Source organism: Amblyomma maculatum, unplaced genomic scaffold (genome assembly GCF_055883805.1).
Source record: "Amblyomma maculatum isolate TAMU_Amacu unplaced genomic scaffold, ASM5588380v1 scaffold_13, whole genome shotgun sequence".
Taxonomy (NCBI): Eukaryota; Metazoa; Arthropoda; class Arachnida; order Ixodida; family Ixodidae; genus Amblyomma; species Amblyomma maculatum.
Genome location: NW_028146738.1, coordinates 23,717,344 through 23,738,784, shown reverse-complemented (window position 1 = coordinate 23,738,784; position 21,441 = coordinate 23,717,344). Strand labels below are relative to the sequence as shown.

Sequence of the window (21,441 nt, the reverse complement as noted above, 5' to 3'; positions counted from 1 at the left end):
GAAACAATTGTCCTCTGTCACTTAGTTGACAAAGAAGGTGTTCGACCAGATCCCAAGAAAATTGAAGCCGTCAAAAGTTTTACCGTGCCCAAATCAGTAAAAGAGCTGCAGAGTTTTTTGGGGCTATGCTCATACTTTCGACGCTTTATACTAAGGTTTGCAGACATCGCTTGCCCACTTACGAGTCTACTGCATAAAGATACACCATTCAATTGGACCAGCGAATGTGACTCAGCTTTCCGTCATCTGAAGTTTCTTTCGACCTCGGGCCCAATCCTCCGCCACTTCTGCCCATCAGCTCCAATTGAAGTACACACTGACGCAAGTGGTATCGGTATCGGCGCTGTACTTATACAACGTCATGGACGCGATCAGCACGTGATAGCGTATGCCAGCCGCTCGTTGAGTAAATGTGAAAGAAATTACACGGTTACGGAGCAAGAATGTCTAGCCGTTGTTTTCGCTGTACAGCGCTTTCGTTCCTATCTGTACGGGAATGCTTTCACGATTGTGACCGACCACCATTCCCTTTGCTGGCTCGTGAGTCTTCGTGACCCCTGTGGGCGGCTCGCTCGATGGGCTTTACGCCTACAAGAGTTTAATTTTACTGTGGTGCATAAAAGCGGCCGTAAACACTCAGATGCTGACTGTCTTTCGCGTTTGCCGCTTCAAACGACTGATAATGACTCAGACAATTTCGATGAATATTTGGCTCCAATTGCACAAACTTTCCCCGATCTCCGAGTTTTCCGAACCGAGCAACGCAAAGACAAAACATTAACTTCACTGTTTGATTCCGCCAACGATCCTATGAAGAACACATTTAGCATTCGCGAAGGAGTGCTTTACAAGAAAAATTTCGCCTCTGGGGGAGCACGTATGCTTCTTGTCGTTCCGGAAAGTCTACGTATCACAGTTCTAGTAATGACGCATGATGATGCCGCGTCTGGTCACCTGGGAGTGGCCCGAACACTCCACCGCACACAGCAGCGATTTTACTGGCCGAAGATGCGTTCAACGATCAAGCGATATGTAGCCAGCTGTGTGCAATGTCAGCGCTTTAAGCTGTCGACTTCAAGCCCACATGGAAAACTGCAGCCAGTCACACCTCCAACAGCCCCGTTTGAGCAAGTTGGCATTGACCTTCTTGGACCTTTTCCACGGTCCTCTAAAGGAAACCGATGGATTCTTGTGTGCGTTGATTATTTAACCCGCTACTGTGAGACAGCCGCGATACCATCCGCTACTGCGTCTGAAGTATCAAATTTCTTACTTCGACTCGTCATTCTTCGGCACGGCCCTCCTGCAGTCATCATTAGTGACCGTGGACGCCAATTCACAGCGGACATTGTCGAAGAACTTCTTCGCCTCAGCGCCTGCAGTTTTCGCCACTCCACGTCATATCATCCCCAAACGAACGGTGTGGTAGAACGAACTAATAGGACGCTTACCACCATGTTGGCTATGTACGTCGCTGCAGACCATAAGGACTGGGATGGCGTTCTACCGTTCATTACGCATGCATATAACACAGCGCAACATGAGACAACAGGCTACAGTCCCTTCTACCTTCTCTATGCTCGCACGCCTCGCTGTGCCCTCGACACCATACTGCCATTTTTCATTCATGACGAACCTTCTCTTGCTACCACACTCTGCAGAGCTGAAGAAGCCCGCCAGCTGGCCAGAGTTCGAATTTTATCTTCACAAGAACGTTCTAAGAACCGCTACGACGCCCGACACCAACAAGTTTCCTATGCTCCTGGTGACTATGTGTGGTTGTGGACACCTCTCCGTAAGCATGGTCTTTGTCAAAAACTGCTTTCACACTACACCGGACCGTTTGTTGTGTTAGAACGCATCAATGACCTGAATTACGTCATAGCACGCATAACGGCGAATGGTCGACGGTCATGGCAGTCGCAGGTGGTGCACGTAGCCCGCCTCAAGCGATTTCATTCCAGAGGATCTCTGTAACTCGCTCGACGGGCTTCGTCTGCGAGGAGGGAAATGTCACGTGTCTTCGTAGAACGTCGACGGAAGATGAAAAAGAGCGGTCGGGTAGATCGGTGAAGAAGAAGAAAGAGCAAGGGCAGAGGAACGTTTGTATGCTTCGCTGCAGTCCTCTTTGTACAGATCCCTGTAAATAAACCCCCCGTGCGTACAAAGTACGTAACATCGCGTACAAAGTATGTAACAATATCATTCCACTAAAATTATAAAACTCTGAAAGTATTATATCCCCATATATATGTGGAGTCTGCATGAACGCTCAATGTAATCTCGGTCACCGTGTGCCTGAGGCTTCGCATCCCCATCTGCATGCCTACGTTTCACATCTTTTTTTCTTAACGGTGCTAGCACGACAGAATCGCAACGCTCACACAAGCCTGGAAACAAAAAACCGATTACCAAGTTTGCCTGGACTCTAATGCACTATCCTCCTATAGTCCTGATTTGGCCCCATATGGTATTAACCTCTGAACTTCGTGGGTGCTAATTTGGGAACGAGACCATCATTCGTGTTGTTAAAGAAGGGCTGCACAAGAAGGGGAAATTATAGGGACACCTAAGCTCTGCCTTTTAGGGTATGACGCTATAGCATAGGCTGCCATCTGACACATAAAGCCCACCCTTTAACCAAGCCATATGAACCTGCCTCTGTGGCCTAGGGGTAAAGTGCCAGACTCGGCATCCAAGAGCACTGAAAGGTTGATTCTTATTCCACCTTCCAACCTCAAATGAGCAACTCCAGTTCCTCCCAAATTTCTGATATCACGTGGTCTCATTCAGTCGCACAAACCTTCAAAGAATCAGTGCTCGGCCGTGTCAGCTGCCAGCTATCTCCTGCCAGCGCCATGGCCGTGAAAGTTTGCTCACAGCGCCGATGCCAATACACGACGCCGACGCCGGAGTGCGGGCAAACTTTTCGGCGTAATATCTTTTGAGCTCAGTGTGTTAAAACTTTGGGAACACTCTAGTCCACCCTAACAGTATGAAACTAGAGCTCTACAAGATGCCAATGATCTCATGGGGTTCTCCTAGTGTATCCTATCACTGATAACGGCACGCTTCTTGCCATCACATTGTGCTTTTCAACCAAATCAATCGAAGTGAATCAGTGGCGTAGGGGCCATAGCTTGTTTGACTCACAACCGAAGGTCAAGAGGTTCGAATCCACTTATCTCCATCTTTTTTTAACTTAAGTGAAGTCAGTACACGTTACATCACGACTGCATGACAACCCTTTTCGACCAATTAGAATTTTCGAGTCACGCTGGCACTGCCTTTTTCGCCGAAACGCGCTATCGCATTAAAAACTGTCACAAAGAAGGTATGCAAGCACCTTATACACCGGTCACGCTAACCTGAAAAAACTGACCGGGACTACATCAGAAAATTTACGCTCGCGACAGATATGCAGCTGTAATAATTGCGAATATTATAAACTTTCAATACCATGCCTTTGAAAAAAGAAAGAGAGGGTATTATATTCAGGTCCATCCTTAGCAAATTCGGCAACCTAAAGGTTCTGTCGCACGCACCCGCATGTAGTCACGTGCACGCAGTGCACACTGGGCCTCGTTCTCAAGTAGCATGGTGAGCATGTTATTGCGCAAGTCACGCCCCTCCTGGTTGTTGGGTTCGATGGTCCAGCCCATGACCCGCCTTGCCAGGCCAAAGTACCATGCGGCAGATGACAGCTCCCCCGCTGTGTAGTACCAAATGCCTTGTTTGAACTTTTGCCTGCACATCTGCGAACAAGACAAAATGGTGGTGCAAGGAGTCCACCGAGTTACGAAGTTACATGATCAAAAGGCACCACCGTCTACGCAAGTTTTATAAATACAACTTTATTCACTACGGAAATGTCGTGTATACAGAGGAATACAGTGCACCAGAACCATGGACAAGAAACATGGATGCACACCAAACTTAGTTTGCCGTTTTCATCAGTCTTTCTTGTCCGTATTACTAATGTGCTGCATTCTTATGTATCCTAAACCACCAAGCCAGGCACCATGTATTATGCTTGTGTTTTAAACTTCCTGCTTGGTTCTAACAGTATTGATACAATGTGCCAGGATTCGTTTGGAAATTTTCATTGAAGGCTAGAATTTGAAGGATAACTGGGGACGACGGGCTAGGAATTTAACACCACACCTCTTCCCGCCCTCCCCCTCCCCACCCCAGGAGAAAAATGGAAGGCTATCCTGGTTTTCTTGTGGAAAATTACTGACCATGAGGAGGGTGGCAGTTCGACCCCATAGTTTTGCCACATCATCTTGGCAACAGGCAGAAAGCACAAGAGGAGGAATGAATGAAACGCAGAGGGCATGGGGCTACTCCTCACCAGGCAACGCACCTTCACTGGCTGCTCGTTGGGCTAGCATTATCTACCCTACCCTAGCGATAGCAGATAACATGCTTTCTTCATACTCACAAGGTAGCAAGTCATAAGCTACTTTCGCGAACATGATTAGAATACGACCAGGCAAACGTGAGGAGCTGGCCGCAACGACAATACCCACCTGGTAGACAGATCCAAAATTCAGTGAGCGAATGTCGGCACGGTTCAGGCCTTCCAGATAAAAGTCTTCATGCTCATAGTCTTGAAATGAAACGAGGTAGATGTCATACATTAGAGTTGCTTGAGGTGGGACCATAGGAGGACAGCCCAGTCCACCGAAACCATAGTCGGGGGCTATCACCACGTGGCACCGCTCGCCCTGACGCATTGACAGTACAGCAATGGCAAGCCCCCGTACTGTTAATGTTTTTACTCTGTGCGCGAGAGAAAAAGGGTGCAAGTGTTACATGATGCACAGCTCGTGCTATGCGCCTGTAAAAACTGATGCATTGATCACTGTTGCCGGTCGTCTACGGATCACAGCTCCAGAAGTCTCGTGATACCCCTTCCGATGACATAAGTTTCTTTGATCTTCCCGACACATATTTGGAGCAAGATACATCGTGGTTCCCATGAGCTGCATCTGGCTTTAGAGTAAATTCAAGTCTCTGTATTAGGTGGTTTGTGGCGGCTATTCCCTGTTACAATGTCTTCCCCAAACTCCAGACATGCACAACTAACATGTAGTCATCGTTTATATATATACTGCAGAAAGTTGAAGGGGAAGTGATGGGCTTGTTATGATACGATGAAAGGAACCAACAGTCTATGATTCCAAGGTACACGTAAATGATATATTTTTAATTTTTGTAGTTGAAATTGACTAGAATTCGTCATGTAATGATCACAGGAAGAAAGATTAAATATGGTGCATTGTTTTTACTTCCACTTGGTATTTATATTTAATAATAGTCCTCCCTAAAATCATAAGTCGTAAAATTCCGAGCAAGCACCCCCTCTAAATTCACTGCTAATTTCACATTTCCACGCCGTTCTGGGAAAGTGCCCCCCCCCTTAACGCACCGCACTTCTCCGCTCCCTACCCTTAGCACGCACTTCACTCATCACTAAGGCGACACTGCCAACCCTGTCCAGTCCAAGAATCCGATCCAATCTCAGCTCTCAAAAACATCACAACAAAAATGTCACCAGCAATGCACTGACTGGCCGAGATGTGCACATGGCCAAAGGCTGATGGCTGGAGTCGGGTGACCCCTGCGAGAGAGACATCGAGAGAGATGCGAGCGGCCAAAGGAGCTTGCTCCGAAAGAAACAAGACAACGGGGAACTTATTTAAATAGCACGCCGAGAGGAAACGTCGGTGGGTTCCAAGTTTGGATCGGCTACAGTGCCTAGAATACATTGGCTGTGGCGTAGCTAAAAACACTCGGCGGCAACTCGCCGATGTCTCGGAGAACACTTCTAAGCTCGTTGCACGTGATCAGAGAAAAATGCATCTTTAAATCCATATGCACTGCACTCAATTTTTTTTCCTGGCAGGATACAAAATTGTTGTCGCCATTTTGAATTTTAGTGCCGTTCCAAGAAAGCACCCCCTCCCCTTTTCCTCTCATTTTTGGCTATTTTTGGCTCTTGAGAGGGGGGGGGGGGGGGTGGGGCGCTTGCTCGGAATTTTATGGTATATATATAACCTTTAATTTAAAAAAGCCTGAATATCGAATGTAGTAAACAAAACTCAGCTGGCTCGAGATAACATCCCAGTTGCAGCCAAAACTGTATCATTTTCTTTAATCCTCCCCAGTGGTTGAGGCATACCCACTTATCCCTGGAATACGCCATTTGTCGCACCAAGTGATTTGGGGAAAAACGGTATGGTTTTACATAATTCAACCGAGTAGGACATGCTTTTGCTGTGCACAGGCAAAAGCTGATGGAGACAAAGACATGCAGTGCACAGCGCAAGAGTGTGTTGCAGCTTGTACATGCGGCGATCAGCTATGGTGATGGGAGTTTGTACCACTCCAGCTTTTTTTTTTTTTATTCGAGCTTCGCATGCGCAAACCCAAAACATTATTGGTGGCTTTTGGCCATGCTTAGTAGTGCTTTGGCACTAAAAGTTTTCGGGGTTTACCATGGTTAAACCAATGATACTGCAAGGAAACACCCTTTGAATTATACCACACAAGAACGTGTGGACAATAACATCATCTTAGCCTGCCATCAGCTGTTTCATGTGACCTCATGACGTAAGCTATCCACCAACCAATTAGGGCTCGTCTGTGTCCCCTGCCAAATACCAATGCCAGTCATGCTTGTGTTTTTTCTCTCAAAGTTAACACCGATGCCGATGCCAACGGGTTTCCGGGAGAATGGCGCCTAGAATGCTGTCATGTTAATATGAATCTATAAATAAAACCATGCAAGTGGGCTCCAAACATATAGCATATATAGCAGCACACTCACAGTGATCGGTGTGAAGAGTTCCTTTTGAATGTTGAATCAAAGGGCTCATCGGGCTTTTCATCTTCGTAAGCCCTGTATTGGATCTGAACGGCTGAATTTTCTGTTACTGTTGGTCCACTCCCTTGCCTTAATATCTGCAGCAACACGAAAGCATGGGGGACATTCACTTCAGACTGCCACAAATGTGAGAAAACAGAGAAACACAAATATGGGCGATAATCTGCTATTGTTTCAACCCTATCATCTTGGGTATCAAACAATTCAGTTTTTCAAAGTAGTAAGGCAAATTTTGCAGTGAAGTTATTTTGCTGAGTTATGTGACCGCGTAGCGTGATTTGGTGTGACATGTGCAATATTTCGCCTCATTTTGAACCGCACAATCACAGGTATCAAATGGATTGATGTTCTGAGCATAGAATGGAGAGTACTGCAATATATAAATTTTGCTGAATTGTGTGACATTGTTACTTGACGTGGTATCGCATGCGATTTAATGTGCTTTTTTCAAACTTGGCAGCATGAGTATGAAATGAATGGTCTTTTATAGCATAGTAAGACAAATATTGCAGTAAAACGATTTTGTTTTGATATACGTGATAATACGCCACGTTTCCAATGCTATCACAATGAGTACTGAAATGATCGACTGAGTACAGCAAGTTAATTATTACAGGCAAGCTATTTTGCTGAGTATGGCGATCTGATATAATTTGATGCAACATGCACGATAATATGCTTTTTACCCCAATTGCGCTTGGTGTCAAATGAATCGGCTTTGTTTGCATAAAAGACTATTCAGAGTAAAATAATTTTGCTGAATCATGTATGGTGCTACATGATATGGATAGACCTGCACAATAATATGAAACTTTTTCAACGCTATTGTGATGCGCATAAATTTAATCAGCTTTTTGAGCGTAATAAAGCAAATTGCAGTAAAAGGATTTTGCTAATTCCTCTCTACATAATTCTGAGTGACGTGAGATAAATATCTCTTTTGTAGGCTTGTCATAATGTTTAAAGGAAATAGACTTTTTCGACATAATAATGCTACCATTAGAAAGATTTTCACTGTCAACCCGTGGCTTAGAGCGAACGCATCTTAAGACACTGTTTTTGGGACTGTGATGATAGGTGTCAAATTAATCGGTCATTTCTTTCTAATAAATGAAGTCACTGGTTCTGCATCCTTTATAGCTTGTTCCTTATTCACATGATCGGACACTTAACCAACCTTATAAATAACTTCCTCCTAGTTTTGCTGCTACACAGGCAAGAAAACTTGGAAAACTTGATGAGAACTAGCCAAGTAAAGTTGAATAGCATGTTTGAAAGCTAATGTAAGAAAAAACAAAAGGATGGTTCAGCATTTTCAGGAGGCAAACCATTACTATGGACCAGCATGCATTGGAAGTAGGAAGGGTAAACATCTGTTTCGGGCAGATAGTGACTGCAGATTGAGAGAATGTTAATCAAATATTGCATGAAGAGAATAAGAATGAGGATGAAGTATTATGCCAGTACTGTGTTGCGATGATTGGCGGTTGCCAGTCGCCTTGAAGGTAAAAGTATGCAAGATATATAGCACTTAGAATCCTCAATGCTTATTGACTGAAGTACTGCTAACAATCACTTGTGGGACAGAAAAGGTTGGTTTTAAAAATAATTTTAACTGCGTTCAGGTAACGCAGCAAGCTATGGAAAGCAAAAAAAGACAGAAAAGAAAAAACAGGAAGAGACCAGAGTAGGGAGCAAAAACCGCTAGTTGATTTTGTCGTGCTCAAATAATAGATAAAGTGGACATAAGCTGGCTTGTTATGTGAATTCAAGATAATCGATGGTAGTAGGTGCAACGAAGAGGACTCTTAGAAAGCGTTAGTCTACCAAGGGACCTGTGACATTCAAGGGGGTTGTTTATATTAGGGAATTTGCGGGAATAAGGTTGACTCAGCTTGCACAAGATGAAGTTAATGTCAGTATTGTGGGTGAAATACTTGTCCAGCAGTGGGTGTAGGGGGATGATGATAAACAATGTGAGCTTAGCAGGGTGAAGCAATCTAGAAAGACACTGTGTCATTTGCCTGTCACTGTTATGAGTAGAATGGGCACTCGAAGTATATGAGGGGCGCGCGTGGTTTGGAAAAATTTGCAGCTTCAGACGGCTTGTTGTGAACATGGAATAGTTTGGCTGCCCCTTACTGTCCAACTATTTCGTTTGTTAATGCTCTGATACGTGTCGTCTCCCAGAGCAGACTGCACGTTCCACTCGATTTCTTTGGCCGTGCGCTTATCAGAAAACATATTACAGGACTGTGTGCCAGTGAAAAGTTCATGTTATTGTCCACAGATCAGCTGCTTTGAGTGCGACTAAGTGCAAACCTTTTACTGCACTCAACGTTGAATACTTATCCATCCCAAAGGAGCTTTAAAAATCGGTTGTGGTGTTGCATCTCATCATCATCATCAACCTGATTATAACCACTGCAGGGCGAAGGCCTCTCCCATATTTCTCAACTTAACCCGGTTCTGTGCTAGCTGCATCCACTTGACCCCTGCGAACTTCTTAATCTCATCCGCCCACCTAACTTTCTGCCGCCCCCTGCTACGCTTTCCTTCCCTTGGAATCCAGTTTGTTACCCTAAGCGACCATCGGTTATCCTCTCTTCGCACTACATGTCCTGCCCATGTCCATTTCTTCTTCTTAATTTCTACTAGAATGTCGGTAACTTGAGTTATTTCGTTGACCCACTCTGCACGCTTTCTATCTCTTAATGTTACCCCTACCATTTTTCGTTCCATAGCCCTCTGGGTTGTCCTCAACTTAAGTAGAACTCTCTTGGTTAGCCTCCACGTTTCAGCCCCATAGGTGAGTACAGGCAAGATGCAACTGTTGTATACTTTCCTCTCGAGCGATACCGGTAAGCTGCTAGTCATAATCTGCGAGTGCTTGCCAAATGCGCTCCATCCCAATCTTATTCTTCTTGTTATTTCCTTTTCATGGTCCGGATCTGCGGTTACTACCTGTCCTAAGTAGACATATTCGCTTACTACTTCCAGTGCTTCGCTACCTAATGTAAAATGCTGTTCCTTCCCGAGGCTGTTGAACATTACCTTAATCTTCTGCATATTGTTTTTCAAGCCTACCTTTCTACTTTTCCTGTCTAGGTCATCAATCATTATTTGCAGTTCATCCCCCGAGTTGCTTAGCAAGGCAATGTCATCAGCAAATCGCAGATTACTGAGGTATTCTCCATCTACCCTTATCCCTAACTGCTCCCATTCCAAGTCTCTGAATACTTCCTCTAAACAAGCTGTGAATAGTACTGGGGAGATTGTGTCTCCTTGCCTAACACCTTTCATTATGGGAATGTTGTTACTTTCTTTATGCAGAACTATGGTTGCTGTGCAGCCACTATATATATCTTCCAGCACTTTCACGTACGGTGTTGCATCTACACATGCCAAATTCACACTAGAAAATTGTCGCTGTTATGTGCATGCAAAATGCGTTTGATGGTGCAGGTTGGTGGAAGGGAAGATAGCACCCTTACCGAAAATGGACACCTTGTATGATAGAAAGGACGAAAAGCTCACGGAACAGCAACAACTATTTAACAACCTAAGTCATACGAATACTTTCGACCCTCATTTATCTCGATCTACACTGATGTTTTCACGGATTTAAGCATGCGGTGCAGCACTGGTGTGTTGAAAGACCACAGAGTTTATTTTGTGTGTGTTAGCTGGCACCAAGCGTGATTTTGAGATCATGAAAGAACCTTTATAACAAGCATAATGTTCTAACAAGGTTCCATCAAATATCCTTGTGCTAATATTTGAGATTTTATTGCATTCCTGCACTTTTATTTTAGAGCTCAGTAGTAACCAGGGTGTTGACATCCGCTCTTGAGCGTGCTTGAGAACTCAGAAGCACTTAAGGAAACCAAGCAGGCTCAGGCTCGATTGCACTTGAAAGTTGCTGTGTGACAACTTAGATCTGCATTGAGTTGAATGCAGATCTATTTCAATCAGGATCGAAAGTGTCCGTGTCACAGAGGTATTACACATGATTTAGCGACAGCTATGGGGCTATCTTTGCCACAATATAATTGGGAGAGATTTCATAGCAAGGAGTATAATTCAAGAGGACTGTTTTTGGCATCCACAGTAACTCTTGTTCTCATGTTCACAACTCTCGAGATGGATACCATAGAAACCGAAAACTACTTCTACACCGACATGAAACCCCAGAAACATGTGCTTCACAGCCTAAGCTATGAAACTATCGATGTTGCCTTCAGTGTCCAAACGTATATAGTCAGTTTCCCCACTTGACATGAGCGTGATTAGAATGCTCGATCACTGAGCTGGCAGCCGCTTTTTGACGGGGGCCAAAAGCAAGGTACCAGTGTACTCTAATGTAAATGCGCATTTACACCAGGTGGTCCAATTTATGTGTAGCCTCTACAACTGCGGCCTTCATCATCTGCACCAGTTTGCGACATTAACATCCTAGAGACCAAACTCCAAGCTGACCTAACCACCTTTGCGAAAGTGTGCTTACATTATGCTAGCTGCTGCACATTGCGCGAGAACTAGTGGTGAGTCAGCAAAAGTGAGCAGCTGCATAAAAAATTGTTTCACACCATAGCCAAATCATTACAAAAGTGGCGGACCATAAACCGTGTTATTGCAAGTCACGTCACAATGGCTGCTAATACAGCGATTACGTTTCATTCTAATGACGGCTCTATATACTGAGAAAGTACATTCATTTCATACCAATCATCGTAAGTTTTGCTGGGGTGCACTATTAAAATTTTTCTGCATGCATGTCACTGACAGCGTATGATGAGCTAGCGAAAGCATTTGACAGTGACGGCAGTCTTCTTCTGCATCATAAGCCAATTCATTTGATACACATCGCAAGGGTTCCAGAAGTATTTTTCCCAATTGTCACAATAAGTCACTTAACATCGTCACAAGTCTCAGCAAAATCGTTCTACTACAATGATGCTTTATTATGTTAAAAAAACTTAATTTCAAACCAATAATAAAAGGGTTGAACAAGCAGCGTAATATCGGCCTAGTCAAAACCAATCATGCAACACTGTCACACGACTCAGCAAAATAATTTTACTGCAAAATTTGCCTTTGCTCAAAAAGCTGAATTATTTGATACCCATGATGATAGGGTCGAGAAAAGGCAAATTATTGCGCATGTCACGAGAAATCATGGTACATGTCACGTAACTCAGCAAAATAATTGTACTGCTATATTAGTCTTGTTATGCTCATTTCATACCCATTATGATAGGGTCCAGAATGTGGCAAATTATTATGTATGTCATCCTAAATTCTGGTGCAGTCATGTGACTCAAAAAACACCATTATTGTAATATTTGGCTTACTAGCTCAAAAAGCTGAATCATTTGATACCCAAGATGATAGGGTTGAAAACAAATTCAAATTATTGTGCATGTCTCAAGAAATCATGTTACATGGTAATGTAACTCGGCAAAATTGGTTTACTGGAATTTGCCTGATTACGTTCAAAAAGCCCATTCATTTGATACCCATGATAACAGGATTTAAAACGTGGTAAATATGCATGTCACATCAAATCACTTTACACTGTCACGTGGCTCATCAAAATTGTAGTACTGCAACCTTTGCCTTACTAAGCTCAAACAGCTCAATCATTTGGTACCCCAGATGATAGGGTTGAAAAAAATAGCAAATTATCGTGCATGTCACAAGAAATCATGTAACTCTATCACATGACTCGGGGCAATTGTGTTAATGCAATATTCGCTTTGTTACATGCAAAAAGTCGATTCATTTGATATACATGATTCTAGGGTAGAAAAGGTGGCAAATTATTCTCACATTCACATCAAGTCATGTAACATTGTCAAGTAACTCATCAAGCCAAACATGTGATACTTATGATAATGTGAGGGAGTGGCTTGCATTGCGATGTGGTTGGAGCATCTCATTCCAAGTCATGTAACAGGATGAGGACCGTAAATGCCACAGGGCTCATGACTGTTTTCTCAAGATTAGGAAAGTCATGTAAATATTACATGAGACCTGACCATTGGTTTCCATGAACTGATGGACTGCACCCAGATTAAAATCAGTGGTGTCGGGATTAAATATTTTGCCGCTGGGGTTTCTGTGAAGCCTGGACTAATTTCTATGACGCCAAGATTAAATAGTCTGGCATTTGGATTAAATTGAAAGGGATTTAATAGTTCAACGAAGATGAAAGTGGGGGTAGCGCGTGCCCTCATGCCTGAGCGTCGAACGCAGGATGAAAAATGCGAATACAGACTTCACTGTCCCAGTGATTCTTAACTTCGTATGCAGCAAGTTGTGCACACGTGCACATACACTCGAATTTTCCCGCTACAGGAAGAAGGCAGAATCACCGCGGGTTGCCTGCAGAGTTCTCCTAATTCATGTCGCGGCGCGAGAAATCGGTAAGCGATCCAATTTCTCAAACAGGTCGCTAACGAGTCGTTCGTGTCTAGACCTCCGTGAAAAATCGCCCCCTCCATGACATATCAAGCCGCCAGTGCAGCTTTAGATATAATGGTCATTTGTAGTCTTAGTAGCAACTACAAGTTATTATTGGTCATTTGTAATCAATTGCAGTTGTTACGTTAGACTTATTGGTCATTATAATCATTATGTTAGAACTTTAGTGATTACTACTTATTATTAGGCATTTTAGTCATTTGTAATCGATCTTAGTTGCTAGTGTTTGTTAAATATTGGCCATTTGTAGTCATTACTACTCATTACTAAGCAGTTTATTCATTTCTAATCAATTTCATCTTTACAAGTCATTGCTAGATGTATTAGTAAATTTTACTCATTACAAGTAATTAGTAGTCATTTTAGTAATTACTACTCAATACTAAGCATTGTAGTCATTTCCCATTAATTGCAGCTTTTATGTTAGACATTTTGGCTATTTGTAGTCATTAGAGTAATTACTACTCATTATTAAAGGGGTCGTGAAAAGAAAATGTAGCTGCCCGGTTGCAATTTTCGTTGCTTCAGTACGCTTTAGGCATGTCGATTCCTAAAAATTCCGGCACAATTTTGAGTCTACATTTAATAACGAGCATTTGAAATCGTTGCCTTTTTGCATTCCCAGAAAGACCATGCGACCCTATAGGCCAGGTTGAGAGTTATTGCTTACGTCATCTTCTCAATGACGTCATGCATTCAGAAACGTATACGTAACACAGTTTTAAACTTCATTAGACCTAAAATAATAGGTTTATGTTAAACTTAGCCAGTAATAAACAATTGCACGTTATTCGCTCGCGCAAATGCTTTCCGTGCATTTATAGCACGTGACCGCGATCCAGTCTACTCCATCAGCTGTTCAAGCGGTAATGGCTGCGTCCAGAACCCGCACTCTTTCATGTTTGTTCGTTCCCTTTATGCTTCCTACAACTTCTACCGTACTGTCTTCGCCTATTTTTCCTAACCACGTTAGGTTCTGGGTTTCAGCGTGTTGTACGGGTTTGAGTGGTCACTATGCCAACCGTGTGAGTTGCGAGATTGCAGCATGACTTTTCCAAGTGGAAGTAGCGTTCCCTTTCACAAGTTTTGGCACACAGATTGGGTACATGTGTTCGCACTACCTTCTACTGGAAGTCTGAAATGAACCTCGGCGTCATTCGAAGCCTCGGTATGGAAACGAAGAAAGCTGACCTCAAGCAAGAGGTCGTACCGACGCAAAACCGCTGGCCCAGTGCATTGGAAGCATTGGAAGTGTAAGCGGTTTGAGGTAAGTTCGCGTGCCAAAATGATAAAAAGTAGTAAAAGTAGTTGCGATTTGTAGCCTTACAGATATGCCTATTTGAGAACTACTCGACTCGCAGAAGCCACCAGTTCTATTTGATTTTTGCATGCCACACTACCCTTATAGCAGTAATATGCTAGTTTTGGTTGTTTTTTTAACGATATTTATTGCCTCAGGGCATCAGTAGGGTATGAGATGAAGAATGAGGAACTGATATACTCATTTTTTTTTCCCATGTCGTGAGCATACATTGTGTCCAAATAATTAGGCCTTAGACTTTACCATGGCCTATTCTGTGGTGCTTCCAATGTTCAGGATGTTGAAGAGGAAGCAGGAATTGATTAGTTTCCTATTTTCAAGTGGGTTTAATCGAATGCTTACTGAGACAGCATCAGTGTAGCATTCTTGGAGCTTTGCAAATCTGTGGTTACATTGTTTACTAGCAAAACATGCATAGTATACAGATATGTGCACTAGGACACATAAGATGCAGTGCCAATGTGGGCTTCTCTTACGTCTACAGCTGCCCTTTAATCCTGTTACATTCTAGCCTGCAGACAATTCAGCGGCAAACGATTTCACAACTTCACCATCCCAACTTTATGTTTTCAGACTTAAACCCAGCACCGAGGAAGTCTTTCCTCAGGACAAGAGGAAGTTCATTGTATTACCGGCGTTTTGGTGGCGTATTCAATCAGCAGGCCAACAACTCAGTCATGCAGGTTCTAGTGCAGATGTTTCCATGCAAACTGTGGATGTGTACGATCATGAACGAAGGAGGCTTTACTATACATACCTTTTCAGCACGCTGTTTTATGACTGGTTAATGTCTAGTACATTTCAAAGGATAAGGCTCATATTATTGCATGCATGTCTGCTTAATTGCAGATTGTTGGCTTGCTTCTGAATGAAACTGCAAAATGCTGCAAACAGTGGCCACCTTTCAAAGCAGCTTTTGCAGCAAACCTTCCGATTTTTCTATTCCCCATGCACCACTCTTTGCCAAGGCCATGTAAAGGTGAACATGGCAACTAGAAAATCTAGGTTTGTCAGTGCCACAAGGACCACCACTCTAGTACATTTGGGCATTCTCTGTTACCAAATGAGTGTTAAAGAGAGACATGTTGCTTTCAAGATATTTTATTGGTTGGCCACGGGTTCATCAGTACATTAAAATTTTTTAGGCTAGAAGGCAGTTGACCTGGAGCAAGACATCTTTTATTCATGCTTCTTCGCTGTCTTCCTCACTCATAGATATACAAACAGGTATATACAGCTTCACATTCATGATGCATTGAGGTCAGTGCTCAAAAAAAAAAAAAAAAGGGTTATAGGTTAGGATTGAGTACACAAAATTCATTCTAAGTGAGCCTATGTCTTGTAGATTTAAAGGGAAGGCAAGTATAGCAGGAGATGGCAGAAACTCAGGTAGGCAGGTGAGATTAGGAAGTTTGTGGGGATCCGATCGATGCAGCTGATAAAGGATCGGGTTATTTGGATGGATATGGGAGAGGCATCTATACAAACAGGTATATACAGCTGCGCAATTATGATATATTTGTGGTTAGTGCTAAAAAAATTCCACCCGTCAAAGGTATAGGTGGGGATTGAGTACACAAAATTCATTCTAAGTGAGCCTATATATGTCTTGTAGATTCCAAGGGAAGGCAAGTGTAGCAGGGGGCGACAGAAATTCAGGCAGACAGATGAAATTAGGAAGTTTGCGGGAATCATGCACCTGGCACAGGATCGGGTTATTCGGATGGATATGTGAGAAGCATTTGCCCAGCAGTGGCTGTAGTCAGGTTAGTGATATCAACAAGACTAACAACTGGATGAGTTGGTACTGATTCATCTTAAAACCAGCCAGAAGACAAAACACACGAGAAGAGAGAAGCACAAGACAAAGCTTGACTAACAACTGAAATGTTATTGAAGGAAAGAGGCAAAAGAAGATTCGCACAGAAATGCACGTGCACGAAAAATCCCAAAGCAGTGAAAGCGTGAAAAGCAGAAAGGGTGGAAAACAACCAAAAGTCATTGTGCTACTGAATCATCTAAGAAAGCAAATTCCTTATGGTCAAGGACCACCCGTTACAAAAGGGAAGCCACAGATCCAAATCCAAAGGCACACTATATTGCAAAGGCAAAGGGCGTGCGTGTGGCTAAGCAGTTGGTCAACAGTGTTTCGGAGCCTTTTTTACATGTGTATCTCTGTGCAAGTCTTCTTTTGCCTCTATCCTTTAGTAAAATTTCAGTTGTTAGTCCAGCTACCTTGCAGTTCTCTCTTCTCATGTCTTCTGGCTTGTTTCACAATGAATAAGGTGATGACTCTACAAACCTTGTGCCAACTGGAAACCAGTGCAACTGTCAGATAGAAACCTTTCCCTTAATTGGCTTGCAGCACAAACAGGGAGGACTTTACTGTGATGTCTGCCACGCCCCCAAAGCCAGTGCGCAAGCTGGCTGTAACTGATGTAGTGGTGCCTCCTGTTGACAAGAGAAAAAGCAATATTAGCAAAAGCAATTTATTCTCCCTGGAAGTATGGCAAACTTCGAATTCTGCTGCAGGTGATTGAGAGAGAGAGACCCATTAAATATTAGAACTGTAGTGCAATCTCAATTTGCTAATGCAGCAAAATAATGCCTAAAGGCAATGCAGCTTTTGACTGACACTACCTGGTAGTTGTCTTACACCCTGTATACTAGTGTTGTTGCCGATGTCAATGTGCACGCTGATATCCGCATAGCACGAAGATGTTAAGCATGCGACTTATGTGTTAAGCAACTGTGTGCATGGAGTCGTTCTATTTGAAGGAGCCATAAATGACAAGTCCACTTCTGTCAACGGCTCTAAATTGTTTCCCCGTAACACGCCACACTGACTTGATAAGACAGCATAACCAGCACATAAAGAGCCAGCAGTTAAACTTGGTTTTATGGTGCCACGCAAAACTACTCTATGACAATCTTTTTCTCAACTTAATTTGCTAACTGTAAAATGTCCAACACTTACTCAAGCTGTGGAAGTTTCGATGTACTGACCTTTGAATTTTTTTTTTATTTTTAGTTTCCACATTTCAGCACATATAAGATGTCAGTGTCAAAGCATTTTGGAGAGGTTTACTGTGTGGAGGCATTGATGGTATCACTGAAGTTAGACAATTTTTTAAGTTATATTTGCATACTATACAACACTCTCACCTAATGCAAGTGGGTAAAAACAACAAAAAAAAAACAAAAAAACTAGCAAATAAAGGAGTGCTGGTATGATGATTGTTCTGGCAGCGAGTGGGTCAGTGATCGTCTGCAGAAGCCAGTCCTGCTCTGTGTTTTTAGTGCATTTTCCCACGGCTTCTGCAGGGGACAGACTACTTTGGTACATGCAATTTCACTTAGCACAGACTCCTCCGAAATGAGACTGTTTTTGTACTTATTGACTGTATTTCTTGTGGCCTTCCTCATGTATTCCTGTTTTGAAGTGCTGCATTTGTTGAAGGTCGTACCTGGGTAATAAAACAAGAAAATGTGTCTGGACAGCGCTTTTTTTCTGTTTGCGATTACTTCACATCAATGTGCATGCCCTTTCTATTTAGCAAGTTCACACTATCGGATGATGCGTGTTTTCTCGTTTACTCGTGCATGGAATTAAGCAAACCACTAATCTGCATGGTAAAACGTCGTGCTCTTGCGCACCTTTTACGAAAACAAGAAAAATATGAAAACCAGCGATGTTGTGTTCGCGCTAACGTGGCGCAATGTTGACTCGACACTGAAAACACAGCGCGAAAACATAAGCATTTTATTTTTATTTTCGCATATTCCTAAGAGACAGAGAGGATGATCGCAAGTAGGTAACGTTAAAGGGGAAGCTTTCTTTTATTAGCACTGCCTTCCGCAATAGATTTCATTGCAGCGTTTCTTGCTCGAGAAAAAGAAAAACAGGCGGTCGCTTGTTCAAGCTGACACCTTTTGCTCAAGGTTCTTACCTTGTGTTCTCGACGAGCAGTCCATATCAAGAAGCATTTGGAGTGAATGCGAATGATCTGTAATGCAAGAGCAGTCGGCATCGGCACGCACCGCCCGCAGCTGCACCTGTTCGAAAGCTTCGGTTAGCGATTGCGCACTCTCGCAACGGTCGAACATAGGCTAGGCTGCAAGACTCGGACATAACATACCAATGCGTAAGTACTTCCGAGACGGCTGGGATCGGGAGGCTGGAGGTCGGGGTTTCTGCAAGCCGGAGTTGCGCTGCGGTTACCGCGGCCTCTCGACACAAGTGTTACTGTAACGGTAGCAGGCTCCATCTTCGCCGACCTCGCACCCGAAAGGTTGCGTCGGCGTAAGGCTCAAAAGCCCAAGATCTAAACATGCGACGCTGGAACCTGAGACGTCGGCCATATTAAAAAACACTGTGTGAGAATAGAGCAGGGCCCAATTATAACCTCTATAAATGCACCGAACCTATAAATGCACCGAGCTCGGTCAACTTCAGTTCAGCAGGCTCCGGCAACGGGAGCTTCTCATTGGCGTAGCGCTATGACGTATTTGTTGAGTTGAGGAAGAAGCGCGCTAGGAAAATGAAATTGTTTTTGTCGCTATTAAATCAACGCGGGCGATAAAACGAATCGCGGTATATTATATGATGAAGGATAAGGATTCCATTCACACAAGCCGTGCAAAATTTCCAGAATTTGGTTCTTAGTAGTTATTAAAATTCATTTGTAGTCATTTTCTAATTACTACTCATTACCACGGTGTAAGAATAATTCTTACACCGTGCTCATTACTAAGCATTTTTAATCATTTTAATCAACTGCACTGTTACATTTCGTCATTAGACAAGGTCCATTACAAGTCATTAGTCACAGCCTTTACAAATCTGTTACAAAATTCTATTAATCACTACCAATCATTTTCCTTTATTAATCTGCCTTCATACGGCGAACATTTCCTGCTGACGCGTCTGGCGGTCACTTCTGCCGACGCACCATTAGTGTAGAAAGGCATGCCTTAATACATGCAGCGGTTGCCGTTTTCCGATGGTGACGAAGTGCCCGGCGTCCGTGCGCGATGACACCGCACCTTCAAGAACCCAGCTGGTTGAAATTTCTTGAGCCCTCCACTATGGTGCCTCTGACAACTAGAGTCCCTTTGGGACACTAAATCTTACAAGCCAAACCAAATGTAGTGGTAACAGCGGCATCCGCGGTTTGAAGCCCCTTGTATGAGCAGCCGAACGCCGAGATCCTAGTTCGCTTAACGGGAATCACTCCTGAAACTGGTAGATGCTCCATAAGCACAGGACGCCATTTATATTTTACAATATATGCTATATGCGGAGTCTCATCCGGCGCAAATAAACCACAACTAGGAAGGCTTCACAGCCGCACAACAAAAGCGTTTCACTGATGAAACAAATAAATGGCGCTCGCGTTTGGTGATTGCGGAAAGGCGCACGAAGATGGTGTTGCGATCTGCTTAGGTTCTTATCGACTCAAGCAGACATGTGTCATCTAAATCTCACGCATTAATGCGATGTTTGCCATCACTATAGGGGTCTTTTAACACGCAGTTGATCCTCCATGGAAAAGCGGGGGACTGCCAGCGGGATGGAACTATGCCCTGCATACTGAGTAGGCATCGGTATCGAACCTGTATGGAACTTTTCACACAACGTTTCGTCCAGATACTACAACACTCAAGTATGAGCGAAACTGTACTGTCTGGCTCGTTAGGTCGTCAGTTAAATGGTGTGAACAGATTTCAAAATTCCAGAACAGGAGTTACGGCTCCTGTTACAGTCCTATGGGACTTCGGAGCCTCGGTGTACGACAGCAGAAAAAAAAATTAGAGCGAGAACCTACCCTTCCTCTCCTATTATTTGCCCATTGGCTTCTCATTTGCCTTTTATCGGCGTTCGTTGCAGTGCTACATATAATTATAATTGGTTTACAGGAAAGGCGCAGTATCTGTCACACTTTTTCCAGCAAGTGAGAGTTTGGACGGTACACCATAGTTTCTGTCGCATGGCGTTCCTTGGCGCGCGTTCAAGTGTGGGATTGGAGATGGCAGGAACGTTAGACAAGGAAACATAACGCGCACAACCCTTGCGCCCGGCATTTCCTTCTGTGAGCCTAGAAAGGCGTTCACCTAAAAAGTGTCGCCTCACTCGTCAATCGCGCAAGAAGCTCCCAATTCAGCCACTAAGCTACGTCATTGGTGGGCAGGCAGCTTGAGGTCCCTCAAGCAGCGCATTAGGAAGAAATAGTTGCACAAAGAGCGTTTGGTTTCCTCGTTTAGGCTGCTCTTACACGGCATACAAAAACGAATCAATGCTCCACATGATCCATCATCTGAGGCCAGATTACGCCAGCACTGCAACGCTAGGAACGAGGCCTACGCTATAGAAAAATTGGCCCATCGGTATGATCAAAAGTGTGGCTCTCACCGTTTTTTTTACTCCACCATCTCCTGTTAGATCTTCCATCACCTCTGTCATTTTCTTCAGCTTAAAGGTGCTGAGCTTATACACACAGAGATCAAGAAAAAGTTCGGATAGAGTGTTCGGACGAGAATGCCAAAACCTGTCCAGCAACCCTAATCTGCTGTCCAGTAACGAATGCCGCTGTCGCTGGTGATAACTCAAACGGATTATACCATTTTTAATGCATTTCGCGCGGGCATGACCTGTCGGCGCTGTAAAAGAGGAACTAGTTGGTATATCTGAAAAAGAATGGTACCACCGAATAGAGCGTCAAGCAAATATGTGGAGAGGACA

The 21,441-nt window shown here is 43.6% G+C and overlaps 1 protein-coding gene across 2 annotated transcripts in view; it reads right to left on the bottom strand.

Moving 5' to 3' along the window:
• The window catches only part of LOC146172370 (inactive peptidyl-prolyl cis-trans isomerase FKBP6-like), a 35,650-nt gene extending 14,431 nt beyond the window's left edge, over window positions 1-21,219 (bottom strand). The window contains exons 1-4 of one of the 2 annotated variants that reach the window (XM_084586054.1): window positions 21,112-21,219; window positions 6,836-6,969; window positions 4,533-4,785; window positions 3,546-3,755 (exon numbers count right to left, since the gene is read on the bottom strand). In XM_084586054.1, the coding sequence (XP_084442180.1) occupies window positions 3,546-3,755; window positions 4,533-4,785; window positions 6,836-6,969; window positions 21,112-21,162 (648 nt within the window). In that variant the 5' untranslated portion in view covers window positions 21,163-21,219. Of the gene's footprint in view, window positions 1-3,545; window positions 3,756-4,532; window positions 4,786-6,835; window positions 6,970-18,838; window positions 19,105-21,111 lie in introns of those variants that run through there. The other variant, XM_084586053.1, reaches the window with a different exon arrangement.
• Window positions 21,220-21,441: the final 222 nt, after the last annotated feature.